General features: G+C 39.2%; 2 protein-coding genes across 2 annotated transcripts in view; both read left to right on the top strand.

Moving 5' to 3' along the window:
• The window catches only part of LOC146474220 (uncharacterized), a 6,908-nt gene extending 2,727 nt beyond the window's left edge, over positions 1 to 4,181 (top strand). Inside the window, exons 2-4 of the mRNA XM_085117521.1 lie at positions 184 to 282; positions 718 to 951; positions 2,018 to 4,181. Coding sequence (XP_084973647.1) covers positions 184 to 282; positions 718 to 951; positions 2,018 to 3,349 — 1,665 coding nt within the window. The 3' untranslated portion in view covers positions 3,350 to 4,181. The remainder of the gene's footprint in view (positions 1 to 183; positions 283 to 717; positions 952 to 2,017) is intronic.
• Positions 4,182 to 4,265: 84 nt separating this feature from the next.
• Positions 4,266 to 17,904, top strand: LOC146474219 (bone morphogenetic protein receptor type-2-like). Its single transcript, XM_085117522.1, has 9 exons — positions 4,266 to 5,177; positions 5,722 to 5,793; positions 8,359 to 8,721; positions 9,217 to 9,575; positions 10,927 to 11,101; positions 11,999 to 12,156; positions 14,094 to 14,241; positions 14,725 to 14,861; positions 15,811 to 17,904. Exons 2-9 carry the CDS (start codon positions 5,724 to 5,726, stop codon positions 16,105 to 16,107), a joined length of 1,707 nt encoding a protein of 568 aa, XP_084973648.1. The 5' UTR covers positions 4,266 to 5,177; positions 5,722 to 5,723; the 3' UTR covers positions 16,108 to 17,904.
• The last annotated feature ends 782 nt before the right edge of the window (positions 17,905 to 18,686 follow it).

Genomic DNA, 18,686 nt, shown 5'->3' with positions numbered 1-18,686 from the left:
TGAAATTGCATTGATATGCAAACAAAACTAATTCCCGTATGAAAAAGTTTTGCTCTTAGCCTCGCTTTCATAATGAGATTCACTGCATCACTGACCACCAAACCTCGTTCCCAGGGTCCTCTCACCCCAGAAACGAGGTTGACTTACCCACTTGGAATAATGCATGTTGCACGCTTATTTCAGGGTCGACATTTTACCACTGGTCATCACATACTGGGAAACTTGTCTTCTACATTAGATGCTAAATACGCGCAGATGACATATGGGGAACATTACAGAAAGGTCAGCAAAATCTTTCTTTCATTCATTTGTTCTTCAAAAACTATGCCAGATCACTCATTGACTTTCATTTGGATGACCATGTTTTAGGATTTCATCCACAAACTCAAAAGTTAGAACCACCTTGTACAGCATAATAAACAGCACCACAGGAAAGTACTGCTTAATAGCTTTCATTTGAATGGTTATACTTTAGGATTTCATCCTCAGACTCAAAAGTTAGAACCACCTTGAATAGAATAATAACCAGGACCACAGGAAAGTGTTGCTCAGTAGCTTTCATTCAAATGGTCACACTTTAGGATTTCGTCCACAAACGCCAAAGTTATCACCACCTTCTACAGCGAAATTTCAAATAATCAACACAACAGGAACGTGCCGCTCAGTAGCTGTCATTTGAAGGCTCAGAGGTCTTTGTCTTTGTTTTCGGATCTGTAGAAAGTTGAAGCAGTCTTGGATCGCGAGCGTCAACGCTGTGCTGACCTCTTGGCCGAGCAGAAGAAAAAGGCCTCGGCACAAAAGACGCTGACACCGATTAAAAAGTCACCAGTCTCCCCACGGACAAGACCACAGCCTCGATATGATTTGAACGAACTTCGCCATCACCAGAGAAGATGCGCAGCGTTGCTGTTCGGAGCGCGGCAACAAGGCGCGCACAAGCTGCCAGTTTTGGTATGTTTCAGAGAGGAAAGGTTAAGCTTGTGTTACTTCAAACCTAAAAGGCACAACAAGAGGGTATTGCTCTGTACTGAGCTTTCATTTGAATGATCACACAGTTTAAAATACCAACCGAAGGCTCTGAAAATTATTTTAACTTTTCGTAGAGTATAATAAAGATCTCCACAAGAACGTGTGACGAAGCTTCTGCGATAGAAGCGAAAGCTCCGAATTTAAAACCTTATACTCCGAAGAAAAGAATTTACACACGTTAATTTTACATTCTGGAGACAAGAATGAATTTTGCCGCTAAAATACTACCTAATAGTTTTCATGAAATGATCGCACGCTTGGTTTTCATCCACAAAGTCAAAACTTTCGCCTGCATTAAGCGATTTAAGATATTCCAGGAGCTCTAGATCGCCCAGTGTCCAAGGATTACATTTGGGTTCAGTTTGGGTTTAAGAGCGATGAATTTTAACCTAAAATGTCAGTTACATGCAAACAGTGATGAAACAGTAACGTCTTTTCAAAGTATAGACCTTTGATAGCATTCCGTTTAGTGACAATGTTACGTCATTAACCTCGTTCCCAGGGCGGGTGTTTGTTGGGCACGTGACCAGCCGATGCCAGGGTCTTTTCCCGCCCCTCCCAATTACAAAGAAAAGCTCTGGTAACGAGTTCATAGAACACAACACGAACACTGTGGCTGGTCTAAAGGTATGGCACATTATAAGATGGCAAACTTGAGGTGTTTCTTTTGGTTGATTATTGGCCGTTACCACCCATCAAACTCGATGGAAACCGAGAGTGAAGCCCTTAATTATTTTACGAAAACACACTGACCCATCTTCTCACCAAAGGATTTCGCTGAAAATGGTTTATTTCTGGAAGTTAGTTTGTAAGTTCGGCAACTTTCCTTAGATCGCCTCTGCGTAGCAAATAACATCGCGAGTTTCCCCAATAATAACTAACTACGTTACGCTAAAAACCATTACATATCTGTGCCTCAATGTCCTCTGCGCATGCAACTTAGTCCTTTTCATTTTGACAATCGCAGCGTTTTTTCTTTGTTTTCCAGGTTCAGTGGGCCCCCAAGAGACGTGAGAGTTACTACTTGATGAGCGAACGTGTGTACAATGATCGACTGCTGATGAAAATGAGAGCAGACGCGGAAGCCAGCCCTCTGAACTTTGACTTCTTAGACACGGATGGGCAAACAGATGATCTTCTCGAGTTCCAGAAGTTCATCAACAAAACTTCCAAAGACATCAAACAGATGAGTTTCGACACAGAATACAAAGATTACACGTACGAATTTGGAGAAGACGCAACGAAAAGCCATCAAGAGGAAGGAGCGAATGTGTCAAGTAGTCATGAGGGAGTTAATCGAAATGAAAAAGCCGCTGACCATAAAGGCCAGCGAAAAGTAGTTTTTAGTGATCACGTGACCGAATCGGATACCGACACCATTGATGCCAAGTCTCTCGCACGGTCAAAACGAAGTAAGCAAAGGAAGGAGAAGGGACTGGATCCTAGCGATATTGATTTGAGTTTTGATGAAGAAAATGTTGCGACGGGGGAAAACGCTTTTGATCCAAGAAAAGGAGAATTGAAGAAGCGAGGGTCAAGGAGTTCCCGAAAAGGGTTATCTAGTCCAGATTTGCTGTCTCTCTTACAAGACGATGATTACAGCAGTGATTTCGATTCTGATAACGACTTGGCAACGCGGGACGAGGGAACTCGAGGTTTGTCGGGGACTGGGGACGAGTTTTTGTCATCAGCGGAAAAGTTGAAGCACCGGAACAAACATTGTAAACATACGCTGAAGCAAAAAACTCAGGAATATTACAATAAACTTCCTAAGCTGTTAAAAACATCCGAGCTCAAGGCAAAGCTTCCTGTAAAAACTCAATCTCGGTTGGAAAATGTCGGGAAGGAGGTGGACCATCGTTGCATGGCGCATCATAGGACGGCGTACGACAGGGCCCTAAAACTGGCCAGATTTAGGTCCCTCCCGTTCAGCCACTCATTTTTGTCCCGAAAGATAAGCAAGATGAACTCTTTTTCTTATTTTTCTGGTCTTCCTGGCAGCGAAAAAGTGTCGGAAAAAGAAGATGGTGACGATGAAAATGAGTCGAAGAAAAAGAAAGAAGTGCCGACGATTACAGCAAGCGGACGGGAAGCTATTTTTGGTGATATTGATATGGATGACTTTTACACGGAAGACGATGAACTGATTTACTTTATCAACCCTGAAGAGTTGAAAAACGTTGTGGCTTCTTCGACATCTGGTGACGATAGCAGCAGAAATGAAGACCAAATATCTTCTCGATCCGCCACAACTGCATACACTTCTCGAACAAACACTGCTAAGCCTTATTCTGGTGTTGATTCCGAAAATGAGCGGTGAACGTTTGATGTCTATAACAGAAGAACAGCTGATTTGGACAATGATTTCGAGATCATAGGGAACGAGATAAGGCTGACGAAAATTGAAACGCATCACTATTTTACTAATACTTAAACTGGCTGACACCAGATGTCTCTGAAAAAGAGTAGCCGGTTAAGAAAAGAATCCCTGAGGAGTTTCGAGAAATTTGTACTTTTGTGTTAATTTTTTAATTAATATTTATACTTATTTTTTCTTTCATCACCTGTCTTGATTAGCGTTTTGCTATCGCGGGTGGTTTTCATTATCTATTTAATAAAATTCAGTAAGCCCCCAAAAGATCTGATATGCTCAAATGGTCGCTTGAATGATTGAGAACTGTTAAAGAGTCCAAATTGTCAGTGTCCTTTGACCACAAACTATCTTGTGCCTCGATCGACTCTCGTGCACTTAGCTTAGTGCATGCACACTTGTTCAAGACTGACTCTATAGACTGAAGTTTCACATGTATTACTTTATCCGTATTTATACTGTTCATTTTAATAACATTTGTTCAAAATAAAAATGTTCTTAACTGACTCTCCGCCTGGGTTATGTTCTTAGTATGTTCTTAAATTTTAGTTAATGTTAATCTCAGCTTCAACGTTCTTATGAAAAAGATTCTTATAAAAAAGACCGTAGTATCAATCATCTTTGTCTGGAGATGGGTAGGATGGAAATGGATTGCGACTTCGAATTTGCTATGACGATGAAACATCAGCACTGGAATCTCTTTACGGTGGCTAATTTACCTTCACTTACCAACTTTGTTGATAAACCAAACATTCGTTTCTATTCTGGCTAAATTTTGCTATTGTCGAGCAAAAAAAAAAAAAAAAAAAAAAAAAATTAACCCCAAAAATAAGAATGAAAAGAATGAAAGATTTTTAAGTTAGGGCTCGTGGATTGTGTTCGTATACACCGGGATTTCGTTTTACCCGACCGGGCTTCGTTAGATCGGTGCCAAGTTGCTCCATACAATTTACTATTAATAGCTTCGGCCGGGCCCGTTATACAGCGGTTCCACTGTATGTTTTGACAAGTTTACCCGCAATATCAAAGGTAGTTTTTTTAATTATGTTTATTGTCCGTCTATCAGCAAAAGCAAATTTTTAATGATAAAATTAATATGGAATTTGCATATTTTTAACTTCGATTTCTACTACGAGGCAATTTTTCTCACCGCAGAAGGTTCTCCAGTGAATATTTGGTCTATATTTGGGTCACTGAGAGACATAACAGTTCTCTAAATGCTAATTTCTAAAGGAATGTTTTCCAGTATTACTCTGAAAAGAACCAGACACCAAGGAGCCTCAAGCAACGGCTAAGAATAAGATTAAAGATATTAATATTTTTAGACTGAAAAACCAATGCAGCAAAAATGAATGCACTCCGGGTAGGGGCGGGGAATCAACATGAACTGCCTTTAATAATCGATCATGTATTTTGCCATTTTCCGTCTACACAGACGTTTTTGAGGAAGCGAAAGTGTTTGTATATTCGTGTTTTATACAGTGGCGAGCAACAGCTTTCATTAGGCTGATTAGCTTTGCAGTTGTTCGAGACAAAACACAACTGCATTTTGAATAGTGGATCAAATTTCGACCAAGTTATTACTTATGTTGATTGACACCCGCTATTCTCGCCTTCTGATTGGTTCCTGCAGATATTCAATGCATTCAACATAAAAGAAATTGAAGCCGATGTGGACGATTTTGCACGGAGCGAGTTGTTCAGGGAATATTTCAACACTTGGGAAGTTTTAGTTGCGATTTTTGAAGCCGAACTGACAATCAATGACAAGGGAAAGGTAAACGTTCGTTCTCGTGGCAAAATGTTTGATTTTCAGCTGTTTGTAGGTCGGTATGCTGCGTTGAATTAATGCCGACAGTAAGGCACCGTATAAATCACCGATTTGATTTCTCCTTCGAGAAGAAACTGTGGCTTGGTGATCGTTCTGCGTTAAAATGGACGAATCTTGTTGAATTACGTGTAAAGTAGATGATCTTTTTTTGACACTGTTTTCAAAGATTGTCAATTCATATATGGTTAAAAGCGTGTTCGCTATTTTATAGCATGTGGCGTCTGCTGGTCGAAAATTAAGCTTAAGCTGAAATTATTGCTCGTTGTCATTTTAATCTTGAAGTGCTTCTCCAATTTGCCGTCTGTTTAGTTTAAGATATCGAAACTTTTCCCTCGCAGCTTTAAAACTGTTTACTTCCATTTCAGTATCTGGTTTGTCCATCAACTAGTTCCTCGGAGAAGTGCTTGTAAGCATAAACTGATGACTTTTCTTGTAGCCAGACAGGCTCGGTCTTTCTTATCATAAAGTCATTAATTCATTTAATTTGCAGATATGGCTAGACTTGAGGCAAGTTCACTAGTGGCTCTGGTGGTGATTAACCTGTTTATGTGCGTGGGGCAAGGTAAACTACATTTAGCTTACATTTGTATGTCTCAACATATTAACAGGAGAGGTTAGACAAAGGTGGGCATTGACACCTTCCATTTATTATCCGCACCCCCCCCTCCCCTTCCCTGTTTTACTGGACCCTGATAATCTACAGTTGCATTGTTTGTTTTTTTGGGGGGGGGGGTGGGGGGGCTGGGTTGGGAGTATTTTTTTTGTTGTTCGTTCTTTTGTGCGTGGGGCAAGGTAAACTGCAATTTAGCAAACATATGCATGTATCAATGTATTAAAAGCAGCGTTTGGGGAGGTTGAACAAAGGTGCGCATAATAAATGGAACCTCTCAATGCCCACCCCCCCTCCCTTTCCCTATGAAAGTTGGTATCTTTGAAGGAGTAGACCTCTACCCTGTTTTCACTGGACCCTGATAATCTACAGCTGCATTGTTTTTTTTTTTTGGGGGGGGGGGTGGTGGGAGCATTGTGTTTGTTTTCATTCTTTGACCTCTCGACCAACCATGTAAGACGTTTGCAGGTGGCACCATTTGAAAAAAATATTCTGACATCCTTGAAGACACAAAACCACTATCTGAAGGGGTTTTGAAAATTGTTTGGACTGTCCATTTGAGCTGAGCTCCAAGGTTTTATTCAAATGCCACATGCACGCTCTAGGATTTTTTAATTTGGTGTGCTTTTTTGAGAAAATCCTATCATCATTCAAATGTGATCACAGCTGGCAAATGGTTGACATCCCAGGGTGGATTTTTTTATTGGCAACTTAGAACAAGACAGTAGCTCAAAATTATGAAATTACTGTCCTTTGCATCTAAGGATGAAAATGTGACAAAACCATGATCCAATTAAGTATGAAACATGGCATGTTTTGTTTATGAACATTTGAAGTTGGACTGACCATCATGTGATAGAGTACTGTTGTGTTGACCTCACAAAAACTAAATTTCCGTAATTATGGGATTTGTTGAGATATTTTGAAAGAGCATGATGAAAAATGCCTACTTGCCAAAAATTATAATTTTATTGCAATTTGGAGGTGAAATATTAGTATTGTTATGCTCCAACGACCCCATACAAATCCTTGAAATTTTATCTCTGTTCTAGGCGTTTAAAACAGAGATAAAATCAGAAGGTTTTGTATGGAGTCATTGGAGCATAAGAGTCCCAATATCTCACTCTCAAATTGCAATAAGATGCTGATTTTTGGCAAGTAGGCATTTTTCATCATGCTCTTTGTAAACATCTTAATAAATCCCATAATTTCAAAAATCCAATAAAACCACTCGGCTGCACCTCGTGGTTTTAAACCTGATAAAACACTCCTGCTCGTTTTTTAAACGTTATATAACTTCTGCCAGAAATTGCTGCTTGGTTTTGCTATGGTTTCATACATGAAATTGTAGACTGATCCCCGATGATCTGGAATGATCGGGATAAATCAGGAAAATGGGAGTATTTCTGTTCCCAATGCATACCAGATTTCTTTAATAATTTATTTTTGTTGGGGATCATTCCAGACATATGAAAACATAAATTTTGACTGTCTGGGAACTTTTAATTAACAATATGTTTGGCTTGGCAACCAAACCTCTAAGTTAAAAAATCAAAACTGGGAACTCTGACGTCAATGATAGTTGTCAATCTTTAATCCAATATCAGGAACCTCTGGGATGGTTGGGAAACAGCAACTTGAAGTCGCCAATAATCTGGGATTTTCCCAAGTTATGAAAACTACAATTTTCATTAAATCTAGATTTCTTGGGAAGATTGCTAAGTTAACCTTGCCTTCACTTTCTTCCCCTCCACCTGTATCAATGTGAGTTTTAATGGTGAATCTTCGCACATTATAAATTGTCTGTGGGGAAGGGGTGTGAGGGAAATGCCAAAGTCCATAAGTGATAAAAATTGTTAGACCATGAATAGAGACTTACTTACTTTGGGTTTGTTTTCAAACCTTCCTTACAGAAATTGTCTGTAGGCCTGATACAGTCAACTCTCTCATAGCGACCACTTCTCATAACCGACCATCTCTCATAAGTGACCACTTTGTAAACAACCGTTTTGTTTCTCAGTTAAATACTGTTTCAAGAGCTCTCTCGTGAGCGACCACCTTTCAAATTTCTTAAGGGACCATGGCCACTTTTGACATATTTTTTTGTTTTCTGTTTCACGTATAATCATTAGTAAATCATTACTCAGAAGTGACAAAAGTTCAATTTTTAATGACACTACCCCCTACTGCTGAATTCAAGTATAACACGGGACACATTGACAACTACTGTACACTTTACTGTACTTTTCCTGAAATGTGTTGCATGTAAGAAAAAAATCAAATAAATTAGTTTCTATTTGCATAATTTTAACTGATAATGTAATATTTTTTGTGTAATTAGTTAATCAATCCAGTATTAGGCTTATTTTGTTGATCTTTTGTGATAATCTTAAGCGACCTCCTCCCGTAAGTGACCACTGTGTCATGCCCCAAGGGTGGTCGCTTACAAGAGAGTTGACTGTACTTGGATTTAGTTTTCACCCTCTTGGCTTACAGTGTAGTTTTTCTTTTTGTCAGGCTCCTGTGAAGGAGAAGGCGTGGGGCTGGTATGTGACTCTTACCACATTGACATGGGAATTCATAATGGTACGGAAACCTGTAAGAATTCTGATGACCACTGTTTTGTTTTATGGGGCGAAGAAGAGAGGGATAATAATGAAACATTTCATAGAGTTATCAAGAAAGGATGCTTCCGGATTGCCTTGCACAGCAAATTTCAGCACTGCCACGAGGATTGTATTCAGAATCCTGACTATGATGCCTTCAAAAGCGAGAATGTGTCTGGGTTTTGCTGTTGCACAAAGGATTTGTGTAACATAAATTTTACTGCAGTGGATTATGTGGAGAATGAATCTACTGTTACCCCTACCACAATTAAAGGTGAGCTGTGGTTCTTTGTCTTTTTTTGTTTTTTTTGGTGGGGGAGGGGGGGGGGGAGTGGAGGGGTTGTGGAACATACCAAACAGATGTACAGCTTGTTCAATTAATGTTGTTGGATTTTAAAGCCTTGAGCTTACATGACAAGACCAAAGGGTGGTACAGGTAGCTGCAATTCGTTGGTAAATTGCTGGTCGTTGATGTCGTTAAGAATGCAAGAACGCTGATATATTTTTTGCTTAAGGTTTTTCTTCAAAATGATGCAGAAATTTTGGGAATTTGCAAGGCAATGTTTTTCTATTAAATGAAAGGCCACAGGCAAAAATTCAGCTCATTTGGATGACATTTCAAAAACGGCCAAAATCGTCACTTGCGATAGTTTTGCATAAAACCCTTCAATTATTATTAATCTAGCCAAGTTTGAGAGATGCTTGATCTTGGACTGGTATTTTTAACTGCAAGATCTTCAGAACTGATAACTGCTCACTTTGATTTCAGATGATAACAAACGGCAATCGAACAAAACCGTCATCATTGCAGTTGTTGTGGTGATGTTCATCGTTTTTCTCACGGGCACGGCGTTGGTTTTTGTGTACCTGTACAAATGTAGATATAATAATGGAATCAAGTATACGACCCCTGGATCCGAGGAAAAGGAACTGCCCAATCTCAAGCTCGACTTGACTGGTCTTCAGTTTGAGGAGCTCGTGGGTCAAGGCCGGTATGGCTGCGTGTGGAGAGGCTACTTCAAAGGTGATGTTGTCGCTGTCAAAACATTTCCTCCTGAGCACAGGCAAACATGGAAAAGTGAGAAAGATGTGTTTGAGACACATTTGTTGCATCCAAGTATCTTGAAGGTAACATAATTATAACAAGATGCCTGTTATACTGGCATAACGCGTGATGCTGGGGCTGATTCATTTATTCCAACTGTATGCTTCGCCGATTTATAAAACTATCCTTGCTAATGGAATAGTTTGAGTCACGGCGATCGCGTTACGTTTCTTCCCTTGTGTTACGCGACTCAGACTATCAGCGGAAATTCGTGAAATTCCATTACGATAACGTAAGCTTCTCAATGACCTCTTTTCAGTCTCGCGTGTTTAATCTAAGACTGTCAAACAAAGCACGATTCCTTCGCTAAGAACTCACCAATTTCCACCGTTTTACGTGTCGGGTGCTTCTTAGAAGTTATTCTTTCGATTTACGGCTTCAAAATGGTGAAATTTCCGTTTGAAAACGGCACGCTTGAGTCCACAACATGTTAAGACAATATGCGCGACAATTTAATCTGTCTTTAATAAATAGATCAAATGATGCATTGACGTCACACAGGTAGGGGTGAGTGGGTCCCCTCCCACGCGATATAAGCGACAAGAATGGATTTTGATTGGCGGGCTGTTGTTGAAGACAATCAGAAAAATACATCCCGAGTAGGAGAGGGGAGAGTTTAATGAATAAATTAATGTGGCGATTTGTAGCTATGACGAAGAAAAAAAAGAAATCGTCCCGTTTTTAGACACGGTATGCCCCCTCAGGGCATCCCGCGTAATTAAATCACTTAACTTTATTTACCCTTGGTTGTGTGAGGCGCATTAGGCCTCTGGCAATATCCTAATGCTTTGAGCAATCAAATCGGAGTTTGGAAATGTTGGTTTTTGAGGAGATGGGTTTTTCTGGGTACAAAGCCATGTCTGGCAAACCCTTTCTCTTTAATGTGTTGCAAATTTTCTGGCTGTGATATGCAAAATTTACTCTTGTCAGAAATCTTAAATCCTACAGTGTGTAGCCTGCAAGAGCAATTGGCAGCTTTTGCTTCACCCACTGTAAAAGAGCATCTGTGAAACCAAGCTGCGTGTTCCCTAATGTCAGTATCTCTCAATCAATCACAATTCAGCTACTATATTTGGATGGCCAGCACACATAAGTTGTTCATGTTGTTGTTCACCTTCTTCATGTATCAGAGAAATGGCAGAAGAAGTGGACAACACATTTATTTAATAATTTTAGAAACGTTTGGGTTCCAAAAGGTCAACACACAACAAGAGAATGCCGTCTGATTTCTTGTTGAAGATCAACATGACATTTTCTCTTTGCACGGCAGGTGAAACTAAAGCTGGAAAAGCCTGATCTGTTCTCACAGGCTACTTAAATCCCAGAAAATATACATGTATACACTGTAAAGTAATCAATAATCTTTTGTTGCAGTTTCACTTTGCAGCTGAATTACAGAAGAGCGCTGGTCCTGAGTACCTTCTGGTAACCGAGTATCACAGCCAAGGTTCGCTGTTGAAATTTCTGAAGATTAACACTGTGTCATGGCAGGAAATGTGTGTTTTTGCTCGTTCCCTTGCTGCAGGGCTAGCTTATTTACACAATGATGGTGAGTGTTGGACTGAAAATTTACACAGTCATGAAAATTTGCAATACTGTATTTATTTGATTAACCGCCCACCTTCAAACAAGCTCCCACCTCGAATTAATAATAAGGGCCCACCCTAGAATAAGCACCCACCCTCATGGGCACAAAAGTAAATAAGTGCCCAGGGGCCCGTTTCTCGAAAGTGCGGTAACTTACCGGGCCCGATAAGTGTCTTTGGTGACAAATGTTTCTAAACAGAAGTCAATTTTTGTTAGCTTTGAATACTAAATTTTAAAATCATATAATTCTATAAACACATTGGCCAAGTACCATGTCTGTAATCACTGTGTAATCGGCGAAAAAAACATTTTGAAATATACTTATCGGGCCTGGTAAGTTACCGGGACTTTCGAGAAACGGGCCCCAGGGCGATTAATTGAATGAATATGGTATGTGTCAAACTGGGCAAAAGGGGAACTTATGACAAAATTGGTCAATGATTGGAGCTATGGACAGTATAAGAATGTTGGACCAGTTGTTATTACATTTCTTTCAAAACGTCACCTCCAAGAGTGGTTATTGAAGAAGTAAGAGGTCTGAATTTAATTTCTGAGAATTATGCCATTTTTCTTAAGGTTCCTTTTAGCTTTGTGCACTCCAGTTGCAAATTTTTGAGTTTGTAACTTATAGTTACAAACTTCATTCATGCTGGGTGTCCTGTTATAGACTAGCATCCATCCATGTACTGGTTGCTTGATGCCGTGGAAGCCAAGCCTCTGCTTAGCAAATTGTGCACCACAGGGTGTATGAAGACTGTGCCTTCTGTTTTCTAAAAATTAGGATATCATATATATCAAATAGTTAAATGACTTTGGTGTAAAAATAATGGCTAAATGTTTCTTTGTTTGTTTTTGTCAGATGACCACGAGACTAAGCCCTGCATTGTTCATCGTGATGTGAGCAGTAAAAATGTTTTGGTTAGCCATGGACTCACTTGTATCCTGTCCGATTTTGGCTTTGCCATGAAAATGCCTGAAATTGGATCAACAAGATCCACTGAAGACATAATCACTGAGGTAATTATTTATCAAGCCAGACGTGTGCAAAATATTTTGTTGGTTGCTTGCAAGAATTGTTCACATGCTCGAGCTCACAGATTTGTGTTTTTGAAACAAGTTCCAAAGTAAACTGTTTTGTGCTGAGTAAGGTCCCTTTTGTGTATATCTTGCCTATAGTTTTATTGCAACTCCCTGCTCAACTGGGATGGAAACCATTACCTTTATCTATAACTTGTTGTTTTCTCTTCCACTTAAAGACTTTCTAGGCTGTTGGCAAATTTCGATTATAACAAATTTACTGAAGGGTTAGTGCAGGGTCTGGAATTCTTGAAAAAAGTATGGAAATCTGCAAACTAGTTTTCCAGACCTGGAAATAGTATGGAAAGTGCAGATAAAAGGCCCGTTTACACGTCAAAAGAGAAGGAACGGCTCGGTTAGAAACAATTCCGGTTCCAGACGAAATCTCCCGTTTACACCTACAACTTCTGTAATGTACCTAACAGAAAAAGGCATGGTACTTGAGAGCCCCTTGGAACGGGTACTAGACCGTTTACACGTTGTTTTCTTCGAGACCGGTAACAATAGAGCCCGCAATAATTAAACCAAACTGCTTCGATTAGTTGTTGATATGCGCTTACACATATAGTACACTGTGCATATCTCCGACTATCATGGATTTACAAGCACTTTTCTGGTTTCTTCTGAAGAAGAGAACACGAAATTCACGTTTGACAGCACGAGTGATGCTTCAAAGAAATGCTTCTGAGAGAATGTACCGAATTAGGAGAAAAACAAGGCTTACGGTTCTCCTATTAACAGCCCTTGTATCGCACTTCACAGTCGCACGGAGCTTGTGGAAAAGTCCAGGAACAAGCGCTTGGTTTGATCTTGCATACAGCACTTACTCTGACGATTAGTGGTATGCTAAACAACTGACGTGGAGTTCTACGGGCTCAGAAAAAACGTAACAGAACAGTACCAAAAAAAGGGCGAGCGTTTACACGTTGAAAAGAAAAGAAAAATGTGGGTACGGAACTGTTTTTTATCGGTTCCGTTCCGAAAGGGGTCCATAGCCGCCTATGGACCTTTTTAGGAATGGAACGGATAAGACTGGAATGGGTCAAGTACCGTTTACACGTCAAATTTTGTCAGAGCCTTTCGTCTTTTTATCCGAGCCATTCCAATTTTTTCGGTCGTGTAAATGGCCCTAAAGTCTGGAAAAAATGGAAAAAAATGTGGAGTTTTTCAAAGCTGCAGCAAGTTCTTAATTTTTAATGAAATCTTTGTCAGCTAAATGTATTTGAATTTTGTTTAAATTTCCTCTTGGCCAAAACAATAAATCACAGAATCATGAGAACTCTCCCTACCCTATCCCCTGACATTGCTATCTTGTGTGTGAGTTTACACATAATGCTGAGTCTGGAAAAAGAAAGTAATGGTTTGGAAAAGTATTGAATTTTGCATACTATAATATATACAGACCCTGTTACTGGTTTGTCACATTTTGCAAAAATAATTTTATTTGCCTTGTTCTTTTATTTTATTTTATTTTTTTGGCAGATTTATAGACCTTGCCTTCAGCTTGTTCCTTATAATTACAATTGCAACAGCAAAATAGTGAACTTGATCAAAATTGTTGCAAAATAGACATTACGGCCCAGTTGTTCAAAGCCCAATTAAACTAATCCTGGATTTACGGAACTTTGACTCATATTTAATAACTAATCATCAAAGAATTTTCCAAAGATTTTGTCCCTCAGTTTTGACTCTAGACTTGTCTTTCACATTAGCTTTAAATAAGCTTTCAAAACCCGCTTTTTATGAGCGAGATGTAAACCTCGGTGTAAACCTCATGGATTAGCATTAATTGGCTTTCGAACGACCAGGCCCAGGCTGGTGCAATAACATCTATGTACTAGCCCTGCAGCTTTAGTGCTATTCTGTCTTGTTTTTAGGTTGGAACCTTGCGTTACATGGCTCCTGAAGTCTTAGATGGTGCTTTGAATTTACGTGAGTGTGAAGCATCTTTAAAAGAAATTGATGTGTATGCCATGTCAGTGGTGCTTTGGGAGATAGCAATGAGGTGCTCTGGTATCTATGGAAGTAAGTACATCAAATCAACAGAGTACAGTTAGTAATACATCTATCATCAGCCATACCCTGTTCTGGGACCATGGGCAAGGGGCAGGGGGACTTGGTAGAGTTATCTCTCAAAAATGTTAATTCCCCCCCCTGGGAAGGGTTCACAGAACAATCAAAGTTACTGCACCTTTCAATAACATACAGACTCTAAATTCCCCCCCCCCCCCTTTTCCAACTAACGATGTGCGAGTTTTACTGCTGTTTATCATAAATATGGTGACAACTGGTCGACCACTAAAAATACAGAAACCGACAAAGTGGATCAAAATCCGCCAATCATGGTGCATGAACATGAGGGTGTGTGGGGTCTATCCTTATGTTATAGGAAGGTTGAACAAGCCAGGGATCATTGAGATACTTACGTATAACAAGCTCCAATCCCACTTCCACAAGGTGATAAACACAGGGTAAAGCAGGAAATGTTTTGATATTTTTCTTTATCAGAAGAGCCCGTGCCAGATTACAAGCCTCCATTTGAGGCTGAATTGGGGCCATCTATCACAAGTGAGCACATCAGAGAATATGTTGCGCGACAAAAAAGGAGACCAGGGTTTCCTGATGTGTGGAAAAATAATCATCCAGTAAGTAGTTTTCAAGGTCATAATAATTCCTTCATGTGGAGTTTATAATTTCAATCCCAACTGTGCCATCTACAAAAATTTGTAACCACAAAATATTGTTTGTAAAACCAGCTAACAGTCACATGGTACAGAATCCACCATGCTGGAAAGCAAGTTACGCACTGGGACATCCAAAACAGAGAAAATTTAAGTTTGACTGGATGAAGTCCTTTTTGTTTTGGATGTCCCAGAGCGTAGCTTGCTCTCCAGCATGGCGGATTCTGTACCATGTGACCATTAGCGGCAAAGGGTCCATTCAAATTTGAAAATGCTGTCTTTTTAATAACTATTGGATTGAGATATTTTGGGGAAATCTTAGGGTTTGAGATCTGTGATGAGAAACCACTGGTACATTTTTGTTAGAACTAAAAGAAAACTTTGACGTCAAATTTGTGATGCCATTTTCTCTCCAAAAAGTAAGAAAACAAAAAACACAGGATTGAATGAACCTGACAAGTTCCACTTTAAAACAGAAGTCGAACCTGTGATCTTCCAGATACTACAGATGCTAAGGAGACTCGTGGGAGCTAGGCCATTAAACTAGGTTCCATAAGTCTCCTGTAGCTCAGTGGTGGGGTGTTCGAGCTAATAATAATATTGGAAGGTCACAATTTTCACTCAGATTTTCTTTTTCAGAGTATGCCTGTGTCACTGAATCCGACTGAAAAAAATACATCTGGTCTGCTGAAAATTAATGGTTTAAAAAACTACCCGCACCCCTTTTTTAGCCATTCCCTTCTTGAGGTCTGAAAATTCAATCAACCACCTCCCACCAGAGCTTTGCTGCTTGTTGGCCAGGGAAGCAACTATAACCTACAAACTAGGCTCTGTGGGGAGGAAGTGAAAAAATGACCTTCCATTGAATCAACAAGTGATGAAAACCTTAAAAAATATCTTTTACTTTCTCTAGGGACTACGAACACTGAAGGAGACCATTGAGGATTGCTGGGACCAAGATGGCGATGCTCGCCTCTCGGCACTTTGTGTCCAAGAGCGTTTCTCTGAGTTGCTAAAAGACTATCCTGATGGCCTCTGTACTTCCTCCTCCAATAACCCTGTACAGAAAATCGTTCAGAACTATCCTGTGTCCAACCCACAGAGCCCCTTGGGTGTTGGTAAGCCTGTGCCAAATGCTCCACCTCCTGTCTTAGCCACTCAGCTTTGGCCTGATAAGTCTAGTCAAGGCATGAACATGACTACTGTTTAATAATGTATACTACATCAACAGTGGATGGGTAGTCTGTGATCTGCTAAACCAGTTCTTGTAAACAGAAAAGCGCTGTTCAGTAGTCACATTGCGCACTGGTTAGTAACACTTTAGGATTTCATTCTCAGACTCAAAAGTTAGAACCATCTTGTGCAGTATAATAAACAGTACCACAGGAAAGTACTGCTCAGTAGCTTTCATTTGAATGGTCGCACTTTAGGATTTCATCCAGGTTCAAAAAGGACAACCACCTTGTACAACATGGATCAGACTCTTAAGTAAGAACCACCTTTGGCCTCACAATAAACTGTACCATAGGAAAGTACTGTATTGCTTAATTCCTTTCATTTGAATGATCACAGGTCAACTCTTTTTACAGCACAGCATAGAAAAGTTTGACCACTTTCAATTAAATTTTAACAATTTTTTTTGTGCACAATAGTCAATCACAATACCACAAAATAGTGGATGAGTTGCTGTGCCAGGCAAAATTATTTGAAGTTTGAACTTTCCTCATTTTTTGGCCGAAAGGGTGTAGCTGAAATAGCAATTCACCCACCCCAACAATTTACTTGATGTTTTGCACTGATTTCCTGAGGACCAACCTTGGATTTTGATTGGATGATATGCACGGAATTGCGTGATTGGATTACAAATGGTAATGCTTTTAAGTGTGCTGTGCTGTAAATATACAGCTTGACAGGAAAGTGGTAACAGTTTAGAATTTCATCCAAATTCTCAAGTTAGGATAACCCTGTACATTATAAACAGTGTAGGAAATTACTGCTGCATATATAGTTTTAATTTGAATGGTCATACATTAGGGTTTCATTCACAGACTGAATGCCTTGTATAGCATAATAAACAAGTGGTACCACAGGAGAGTACTGCTCAGATTTCATATGAACCAGTGCATGTTCAAGAGAGTTGAAGATTACAAAATTTATTGCATACAGTAAATGTACTTAATATTTAGTTGCTAGCAAACCAAGTTTGCTGAAGAGATTCTGTATAGATTGCCTTCAGTTGTTTTGTCAGCTGAACAAAACATGATCAAAATTTTGATTTAATCCACCTCAACTTCGTAAATGTCTAAATGTTATAATGGATCTGACAGATTCAATATTAATTGTGTACTGATACTAATAGTAAACTTATAATTCCTGTAAAAAAAATATTGAAAGATGCTCTTTTGTAGGTTCTCATATAAGTTATTAAGTTTATTGTACAAAATGGAAGATTGAACATATATTTTTTTGTTTGCGAACACTTGTATTTACTGGGATTTTTTTTAAAGTCATACTGACAGACTCTGTAATCCCTTGAAATATTTCAAACTTGTTATAGTTTGTGAATTTTGACCTTCATGACATAAACAAAAACCAAGTTTAAATTGTGGGAGAGCTGAAAATGAATAGTTACTTAACAGTTTAATCATGCTATTTACCCATTTCTATATTTCCAAGCTTTTCCCACAAATGAAATCATTTTGCCGTTGTAAGATTTGAATAACACCTTCTTCACTGGCTGGCTGTAAAGTGCTGTCGAGATAGAGTTGATATTGTCCTTAACAATCAGGTGATAAATAATGTAAGTTAGATGTCTTGAATGTGTAATGTTTTAAAGTGGCTTGCTTTACGGCTCCAGTACACGGGATATCTTCCTGTACAAGATTTAAATTTCGTGATTGAAGGGACTTTTTTAAATCAGTGTCAAAGAACAGAAGAAATATGTAAATTATGAGAGCTGTATTAAGAAGTGGTAAACAACAACAATAAAATGTATGTTTTTATGTTTTGCTTGTGTCACTGTGGTATAATTATTCCATTCTGTAAATTGTAGAAATCAACTTTTTGTAACATGCAATACGGGTGTCAGGGTATCAGGCATACATATTAATTGCACCAGCGTTTTGTTATATTTTTTGTAACTCAGAGGCTGTCAATGGCGTCTCTGGAGCTTGTTCGTTAGAGAAAATTAGTTTTCTTGGTTGTGCTACAGTGCAAAATTTGATCATTAGGGGGCTGGGTTTTGATCTTTTTAGGTGTTATTAAAAGTGGAGTAAAGGGGTCAGGGTTGGCATTTCTATGTCAATTGTGTAATAGACCATTTCCGAGTTATTTTGAACCTCATTATGAAATCTAGGCTAAGTGCAAAGTTTTTGTTATGAAAATTACTTTTCATTCATATGCAAACAAAACTAATTTTCATATGAAAAGTTTTGCACTTAGCCTCGCTTTCATAGTGAGGTTCTTAGCAACTCGGAAATGGCCTATTCAGAGTGTGGTAGTTTTTATTGGAGATAGAGAGTATTGCATGTCTGCACTTGAAGACGGTGCCTCCTTTTTGCAACTGCTTGTACATTCTGCTTCCAGCCTGCAAGGAGAATTTCGGAGCACTGGGAGGCGGCTGTATTCGCAGACTACTGTACATCTTGAGATGGTCAGAGAAAATTATACAGGTATGCTTACCATTTACATGGAAAACCCAGAAATTCCAGTTGGAAAATCAAATGGTACGCATCATTCCATTTGGAGCACTTCTGAAATTATGGGCTTCTGGTCAAAATGATGCATTTG

Source organism: Pavona decussata, unplaced genomic scaffold (assembly GCF_977016875.1).
Source record: "Pavona decussata unplaced genomic scaffold, jaPavDecu1.1 SCAFFOLD_91, whole genome shotgun sequence".
Classification (NCBI taxonomy): domain Eukaryota; kingdom Metazoa; phylum Cnidaria; class Anthozoa; order Scleractinia; family Agariciidae; genus Pavona; species Pavona decussata.
This window is presented reverse-complemented; position numbering and strand designations above follow the sequence as displayed.

Excerpts from the sequence above, each read along its gene's own strand:
- LOC146474219 (XM_085117522.1), top strand. The coding sequence starts at position 5,724 with ATGGCTAGACTTGAGGCAAGTTCACTAGTGGCTCTGGTGGTGATTAAC. Across the intron at positions 9,576-10,926 it reads TGCATCCAAGTATCTTGAAG|TTTCACTTTGCAGCTGAATT; the intron begins GTAACATAATTA and ends CTTTTGTTGCAG. Across the intron at positions 11,102-11,998 it reads AGCTTATTTACACAATGATG|ATGACCACGAGACTAAGCCC; the intron begins GTGAGTGTTGGA and ends TGTTTTTGTCAG.